The 8883-nt window shown below is 36.8% G+C and overlaps 1 protein-coding gene across 3 annotated transcripts; it reads right to left on the bottom strand.

The window, feature by feature from the left end:
• Positions 1–3711: 3711 nt before the first annotated feature.
• On the bottom strand, positions 3712–8176 carry LOC102622387 (uncharacterized). 3 transcript variants are annotated; one of them, XM_052439467.1, is made up of 5 exons: positions 7982–8176; positions 5934–7699; positions 5068–5181; positions 4801–4950; positions 3712–4267 (listed from the first exon to the last, which is right to left on the bottom strand). In XM_052439467.1, the coding sequence occupies exons 2-5, from the start codon at positions 7668–7670 to the stop codon at positions 4220–4222; spliced, it is 2049 nt and encodes a 682-aa protein (XP_052295427.1). In that variant the 5' UTR covers positions 7671–7699; positions 7982–8176; the 3' UTR covers positions 3712–4219. The 3 variants fall into 3 exon arrangements, with proteins under 3 accessions (XP_052295427.1, XP_006484248.1, XP_006484249.1); XM_006484185.4 differs by having other exon boundaries at positions 3712–4250; positions 7982–8175; XM_006484186.4 differs by having other exon boundaries at positions 3712–4250; positions 5934–7678; positions 7982–8175.
• Between the last annotated feature and the right edge of the window lie 707 nt (positions 8177–8883).

Genomic DNA, 8883 nt, shown 5'->3' with positions numbered 1-8883 from the left:
CCGTACCTTCTCCAGTAAAGTACGATTCATACGCTCAGCCACACCGTTCTGTTGCGGAGTATGTCTCACCGTGAAATGTCTTTTAATACCCTCGTTCTGGCATACTTGCAAGAATGGATCAGAAGTATATTCACCCACATTATCAGATCGTAATACTTTGATCTTTCTGCCAGTTTGAGTCTCCACTAATTTCTTCCATTTCACGAAAATCTCTAGAACCTCATCCTTTGCTCGCATGATGTACACCCACACACGTCTAGAGAAATCATCAATAAATGTAACAAAATAATGGCTTCCACCCATTGATGCAGTTTTGGTTGGTCCCCATTCATCACTATGAACATATTCAAGGATCTCACGAGTATCGTGATTAGCTGTACCAAACTTGACCCTTGTTTTATTGCCTACTAAACAATGCTCACAGAAATTTAATTTACAGAGTTTGGTACCTTTTAAGAGTCCATGCCTCAGAGTTTGCAAAGATTTCTCTCCAGCATGTCTCAGTCGTACATGCCATAGCTTGGTGGTGTCACTGTGCGCCTCAACAGCATTTGCTTCATCAGTTGTACCTCCCTTCAAATAGTACAGATTGTGACACCGAACCCCTTGCAGAATCACCATAGCCCCATGTGTAAACTTTATTATACCATCTTCAATGGTAACCTTGTAGCCTTTAGCTTCCAAAGCACCCACAGAAATTAGATTTTTCTTTAAAGCTGGAACAAATCTAACCTCTTTGAGTTCTCTGACCATTCCATCAAACATTTTGGGCCGAATTGTTCTTATCTCCATTGTGCGACAAGGTTGATCATTCCCCATCACAACTGCACCGGATTCCAGATTACGAAAATTCGTAAACCATTCCTTAATAGGACACAAATGATAGATTGCTCCAGTATCAAGTATCCACTCGCTCGAACTAGCCACGTATGCTGCAGGAGTAATACTTAGTGAATAATCAGAGCCCTCATCTTTCCGTGCCATGTTTGCTGCTGCTGGTTTTTTTCCATCTCTCTTTTAAGCCTTTGGACAATCTTTCCTCCAATGGCCATTTTCATGACAAAAGGCACACTCGTCTCGAGCTATATTTCTACTTCTCGATTTAGATCGAGAATTCTTTCCACCACGCTTCTTTTGTTTCTCCATCGCCCAATCTATACTCACCAAAGCTTCAGACGATGCTCGTTCAGAATTTTTATCATTATTCTGAATCTCCAAGCTAGTCAATGTTGTGCAAACATCTTTGAAGACGATCACACTCTTCCCATATATCAAAGTAGTCATAAAATGACTATATTCCTCTGGTAGTGAGTGTAACAGAATCATAGCCTTGACTTCATCCTTAATATATTCATCAAGATTCTTCAAATCAACAAGTAACTTTTCAAATCTTGAGACATGATCGTGCATTGACACCGCATGCTTCATTCGAAAACCATATATTTAGCTCATTGCATGAAGGCGATTTTCAGGACTTTTAACCAGGTACTTCTCTTTCAATGTACGCCACAAAGTCACCGCACACTCCTCATCTTTCACCAAGTATTTCACCTCTTTGGTCAAACAAGATCTGATCTGACCACAAGCTTTCTCGTTTATACGATCCCAAATTTCATCATCATACAAGTGTCTTTTATTTTTCAGAACAACATCGAGATCGATTTGAATAAGGGCATCCATAACTTCACGCCTCCACATGCTGAAGTTGATTTTCCCATCAAACTTTTCAACATAGATCTTCTAGCTTCCTATAACATGTGTTGAATAGCGATTTAACAAATCTCGCCTCCCACCTGAAGTGTCTCCTGAAATAGTCTCGGTAGATATCTCCCCAATTTTGGAAGTTTCACCTTCTACCATTTTCTCAACGAACTATTTCCACTTGAAAAAAAGTCTTTATGATGTTAATTTCGCATGAATAAATGCACTAGGAAAGTTCCCAAGAGACTGGACGGGAACTCGGTCCCAATTAAAAACCAGAATCCTTAAACTCTTATCGCCTTTGTTGACAGAACTTTCCTAGACATGCAAAAATATACACTACTTTCAATATACTATCTCCCAAGTACAAATGATCGTCTCCACCGTATTCGTGAATAGTACCGTATGTGAACAGTACCGTATACGTGAATAGTACCGTATACGTGAACAGTACCGTATCCCCCAAGTACGAACCGTCGGCTCTGATACCACTTGTTGTGCACGGAATGCGGAATCAAGCGCACCAAATAATTATAGAAAAATAAAGGACACAAGAATTACGTGGTTCGGTAATTAAACCTGCATCCACGAAGACAAGAAAAAATAATTGTTTATTTAACAATTAATAGAGTACAATATTTGAGTAACGAATCTCACTTCCCAGAAACCCAAATATACTCAGTACTCTCACACTCTGCAGGAAAAATAAATTCTCCAGACACACTTCTCTCACTTCTCTCAAAAGTTTAGAAACTTATAAGCTTAACAATTTTGGAATGAAATTGAATAAAAAAATACTTTCTATTTATAGGCTTGAATCTAGTACTATTCCACCTAATCCTAGCACTATTTCACCTAACCCATGCAAATATGTCAATGGTGTTCATTTGGCAAATTTGCCAACTTTTCATTTTTTTTCTTCAATTGTTTGGTAGCTCTTTGAAAAATTGCATGCTTTATTGAATTTGCATGTCACGTGCATGATTTTTCAACACCCGCATGAGATCAGAAGGCATCAAAGGTCCTTCATGCTTTTTAATTAATGGAAACACCAAAGAGATTGTTATCATGACAAATAAAATCCTGAGCAGTCCTATGGAATTGTCGTCGCACTCGCATCATATGTTCCCAAGAGTCTATCATCACCTTTACTCTTGGAAGAAGCCTTATGGTAGAAACTTCCTCGGTAGAATGGTCCTCAGGCTCAGATAGTAGTGTCTGTACCTGAGCTGGTTGAAGAAATACTAAATGACAAAGCATTCCTCTGAGAAGAGAATAAAGGATTTGCAAAGAAGCTTTTAGGGGACGAGCTTCCGACAACAGTAGGTGGTGAAAAATGGTTGAAGCAAAGGAAATGAATCTTTTAGACTATATCCTCCGGTGGACCAAATTCTAAGGAAAGTGAGAATCTTTAATACTATATCCTCCAGTAGACCAAATACTCAGGAAAGTGTGAAAAGAAGTGAAACTGGGGAAGATATTTTATTCCAGCTAATGTAAATATAACCATTCCAGTTCTAGCAGTTCACCGTGACCCCGAGTACAGAAGCCAAGATTGCAGCGATACAATTCCACTCCGTCACCAGCTTATACTCATTCACCCGTTCAAGTTATATCACACCGAGCCCTCAACATGAAATTCAAGTCAAACTTCATGCTTTGTGAAAAGAATACTAGAATTCTGTAATTATGTCCATTATAGGGTTCTTAATTTCTTATAGTAGTAAGTTCTACCGAGCACCCAACCTCAGACACTGTTTACGGTTGAATTCAACAATAAGCATTCTTGTTTTGGTTGATTTTGTATGGACACATTACAATTGCCACTAGAATTTCGCAAAGCAACAAACAAAAGACAATTAACTAAAAGAAGTTTTTATTTAAATACTAACATTTGTCCACATCCTATCCTAGCCAAATTGCCTTATTTTCAAAGGCAGGATAAGCAAAAGGAGCCTTCTTTCAACAGCCAGAGTAGTTGTCCCTTATAGACCGGATAACCAAAAGAGCTCAAAACAAAGAGGTAACATGCATAAAAAAGTACCAACACAACAAAAGGTTATAGTTACAACTTACAAAAATGAAGTAGCAGTTCCCACATGCAAACATTAAAAGCTAAAATATGCACCCTTCTTCCGCAACTCAACCAAAAACAAACATGATAAAGTGAGGTACTTTACAGTAATGATTCTCTGCCTAAGTATTTTAGAGAGAAAAAAAAAAAGAAAAAAAGAAAGAAAAACAACAACAACTACACAGCTTTATAAATACAATTTGCTGAGTGAGTGTTTCCTAAAGAATGCTAAAAGATACCATATGAAAAAATCAGAGGCACTAGCCATGTCAATTTCCAAATATCACCAGCTAAAAAGAATTGGTGTATAAAATCCTTTTGTTAGCATTCAGTGACATGCAGTCAATAAAAATTTCTCCCTCATCCGAGAAATAAGCTTAAATTTTTCCTCAGCTTCAACCTGCTGTCGAACATCAGTCTTTGATGCCCGGTCAGGGTGAAATCTTAACAAAGCTCGTTTATAAGCTGCATGCACCTGAATTGGCCAATACCCTTCATTAAAATATTAAGGACAACAAGAATAATTAACATACAAGATTGACATGAGTTGTCTTTATGACCGCTATCTCATGACTTCACAATGCAATAATTAGACCAAACCCATACAATTACAATTCAGAAGAATCTCGGAGCCGTAAAAGTTGCATATCACAAGCCATTAATCATGAATAGTATCATACTGTTTCCATATCATATGCAGGGGCACAAAATTCAGAGGAATCATCCATGAAATATACAAAGCAATTAGATTAACCATGTTTAAGTCTGGAGCTCATAACAGAAGGTACTTAAGTTATTTTTGGGTATCTAAGGAGAAAGCTTCTTTAAGTTCATAGCAAAATAAAAATTTCTTATCACACCCCTTAACTAAAATTTTTTAAATGCACAAAACACTTTAAAAGAGCACTTTTTTAATTTGTGGCCACATAACCAACACCTTTTCCTAACACACTAAGACTTCACCCAAATTTCACCAAAAGTAATCAATCACAATAAAATTTAAAAATAAATAAAATCTAACTTACCTCCTGTGACAAGGGACGAAAGCTGCCTCCCACATGTATTCCCAAGGCACGAAGTAATGAGGCCATATCTATGCATGTGGTTTCCAATTTACAAAGCTCCTTTCTCACTTCAATACGGATTTTCTCTTTTAAGTTCATATTTTCCTCATCCTGAATTTGGCACCACTAGTTAGCATATTTATCAAAAAAAAGGGGAAAAAAACCCACAAAAGTATAGCATTTTAAATAGAAGACAATGACATGCAAGTTGACAAAATAAAATTGAACCTTCTTTTGCGTCTCCCTAATTTCTTCAAGTCGTTGTTTTTGCCTTCTCTCCATGTCCAATAAACGCATACTTTCTGCTCTTTTTTTCTTACGTAAACGCTGAGCCTCTTCTGCCTGTAAAAGTGCTAGCATATTTATGTCAAATAATACAACAAACAAACTATGCCTTAGTTCAATTTCCTTGAAATGCACAAACACAATGCAGCACAAACAATAATTACATGAAGATAATAGAAAACTTAACTGACATAATCCAGAGGAAGCAGCAAAAAACAATAACTACAATATAATAAAGTACTTAAGCAACATAATCCATAGGCATGTGAATTGTAGACACTGCAGACACAGAAAAGGGGAACTATGATTTCTAGGATAGTTCTATTGAAAATGACATTGTGGATACTTTACGACAAACCAGCATAGATCACCAATACCACCACTGTGTATGCACATAGTTTACTTTCATGAATGCATCCACCTAAAACGAAAAACACATAATATTAGAGATGAATGCTTCTCCGTCGAGAAACTTCCACTTGTGGCTCTTTTCCTTTCACAATCAGTAACGGTTCTACTACAAGCCAACAAACAATAAATTATAACTAGCTATGGATGATTAATTTCACGAAATTAACAGATATATGTTCTTATCTGCGGTCTAAACAATTAAGGGTTCATAGGTATTGATACGGAACACTTCCACTTCAGGTCTGTACCAAAACATGGAACTTGTTATATATGCGCCAAACCCGAATCAACTTTTGAAATCCACTAATTAAAACCATCACTGCAGGATACAAACTATTACAGGGGAGAGAAATATCAAACATTGCATCACCCATTGATACGGAACCTGATAAATGTACCTGAATTTGTAACTGCCGCTGTCTGGATGCCCATTCTTCTTCCATTGCTCGTTTGTATTCATCAGTCTCCTTGAGCTTTTCTCGTTCATTAATTATATCATCCGCAAAAGCTGAGGTGAGACTAACACCTTGAGTACGTCTGGCATCTGCTCCAGCATCTAGTTGATAGTTTGACATTGAACCAATAACCTGCTGCTTTACTTCTGTCGAACAAGGACGCTCTTGCTTACTTTCCCGATCAGCACATTGTGTTTCACAAGAAGAAATCCCCTCTGAATCTGGTTTCTCGGCATCTTGTTGATCGGATTTATCGTTACAAACTTCTGGCATGCCTGATGAGGGAATCTTGAATGAGACAGATTCTTCAAATATAGCCCCGGCATTACATTCAGAAGATGCAACACTACATTCAGCTCTTTTATCACAAGATGGTTGAGAACTTGACACTGGCGGATCTCCAGAAATTGCTTTTTCCATAAATACAGTCCTTGTACGATGTGATTTTCCAGGTGATGAGGTGCAACTAGAAGTTGCCTGAGAAAATTCTTTGTAATTCTCACTTGGAACAACTTGCTCAGTGTTATCGTGTCTTTCACTTGATTGTTGGCTCTTGCATAAAGAAGCCTCTTTATCCTGAAAACTAGTGTTCTTATGATGAAAATTTTGGTTAACCCCCTGAAAACTAGTGTTCTTATCATGTGTTTCACTTGTATGATGATGTTGCTTGTCTTCCTCTCCTCTGTTGTACCAAAAAAAGGGCCGTGGAGGACTTTGCCCATCAAGGAAACTACTACCACTGCCATTATTCTTATGTTTATAACTTTGCCACCACGAAGAGAATGAAAAAGGATCTTCCATAACTGTTTCTCTTCTGAACTGAAAATCAGCTTCCTTGGAAGATGAGTTTATCTCCTGGCCAACTTTTTTATCAGATTGCACCGAAGGACGTTCCATTCCAGGATTGAGAGAAGCAGTGTCCAAATTTGTATCATCCGTTGGAACAAAGGGATGGGAATTTTGGCTTTTGTAACCAGTGTTGCTTGAATTACAGCAAAAGGAAGTTTTTGAGCGCTCTTCACTGCTTTTCCCTGCTTCAACATCAACATCCGGACGAGGATCATTATTCAAAGAGGAAGGACTAGCCTGATCCTGTACAGCAGCTTTACCTTGATGGACATGAAATTTTCTCTTAAGGTAAGCTTTCTCCCACTCTTTATGAAGCTTTCCAAAAGAGCCTTCCATGACCTCACAATCAGAACCATCGGTATCAGATGAACTACTCTCAAACAAACCATAACGATTACTACAGGGATATTTATCAGATGCTTGCTTGCACTTTGATATCCCGAATGCATAATTCCTTTCCTTAACAACCCGACATTCATCATCGCCCAAGTCCTCAAATTTATTAGCATGGTCAGGAGCAGGACAACTTTTGCTAGAAGAGGAATCACTATCCATTTCAGAACACCCCACATCTTCATCATCGTCAATGCTAATTATACCTCGAAACTGAAACTTTTTGCCCTTCATCCGAGCACTAGAACTCCCAATTTTATGTTGCAAAGACTCCGGAACGTCGATAAGAATAACATTATCTAATCTCTCACTGTCAACATCAATGAGAACAACATTATCAAGATTCCTTTTCCTCTCACAGCCATTTAGAGTTCGCTTCCTCGGCCAAGTTTTGGGTAGAGAATGATCTCTCAACCCTCCTTCCCCTCTCATTTTCATTCGCCACGCTATGAGAGACAAAATATAATCTAGTTTAAAGAAACATAAAACAAGAAACACGCATTAAAAAAGCAAGAATTTAATCAAAAGTTAATAACCCCGAACCAATCGCAACACAATCAAGAAACCCTAATTTTCGAATACAGATTACTGAACGCGAAAATGATAAGATTCCTGAAATTCCCAATAGAGAAAAGCCAGAACTTGGAATGAAAACAACCATCGCCAATAATTTAAAAGCGATAATTAAAAAAAAAAAGAAATTTTTAAATAAAGGAAAATAGACATTAAAATCAAGCAAACGAACTTACATATTTTACGGTGGGTGATCGAATCAGAGTTTCAAAAGGAAGAGATTTGGGGACGCTTCTACTTTTAATAATATATGGCACGTGAGAGTTTTGAAAATTGAAACAGGGCAAAATTTTTGGTCCCAGAGGTGATGGTGATGAAATTATCAAATTTGTGGTGGCGCCGCTCATTGTCATGTAATCCGAGATACGCTATTACGTACGCTAAACTCAACTTATCAATTTGGGTGCATTGTCATGTGGCGTGAGAGTGACAGCACATGACGGACGAATAAGATGCGTAGTTGCTAACTATTTTCCTTGGTCTGTGATTGGATTTTCTGACAGTCGCGTGACGGTAATTTTTTTCCAACCAAATTCTTTTATTAATTTTGTGTTATTTTAATCAGGTACAAGTCAATGGTGTGTGCGTCATTACCCCCGAAGGGATTGACTAAAGCTTAAAAGCTAACAACAACTAGGAAATTATTCAGCATTTTCCATGTATCTTCGTATACATATGTTTCCGTTTATATTCAATAATTTTACTTCTTTAATATGAAGTATGATGCAGAAATGTAAGAAAACTTATAATTAAGGCCTCTTTGGGATTGAGGTGATTTTAAAATTTTAAAATTTAATTTTACTGTTTAGTAAACAAAAATCAAAATCACTTTTCTCATAATTAACCTATTTTACGACTAATTTTGAAAAGTAGAGAATGAGTAGTTTTTATATTTTAATTTTGAAAATTAATTTTATCCTTTAATACAATTCTATAATATCTTTAAAATTATTACCTAAACTCAAAATTATTATTATTTAAATTGGAAATAAAATTAATATTTTAATAAATTTTTGTTATAATTCATCAATATAAATTTATTAATATCAATTGTTGGTCGAATTATTATTAAATTTCT

This window comes from Citrus sinensis, chromosome 4 (assembly GCF_022201045.2).
Source record: "Citrus sinensis cultivar Valencia sweet orange chromosome 4, DVS_A1.0, whole genome shotgun sequence".
Lineage (NCBI taxonomy): Eukaryota > Viridiplantae > Streptophyta > Magnoliopsida > Sapindales > Rutaceae > Citrus > Citrus sinensis.
The sequence above is the reverse complement of the archived record's forward strand: the minus strand, read 5'-3'. Positions and strand labels throughout refer to the sequence as shown.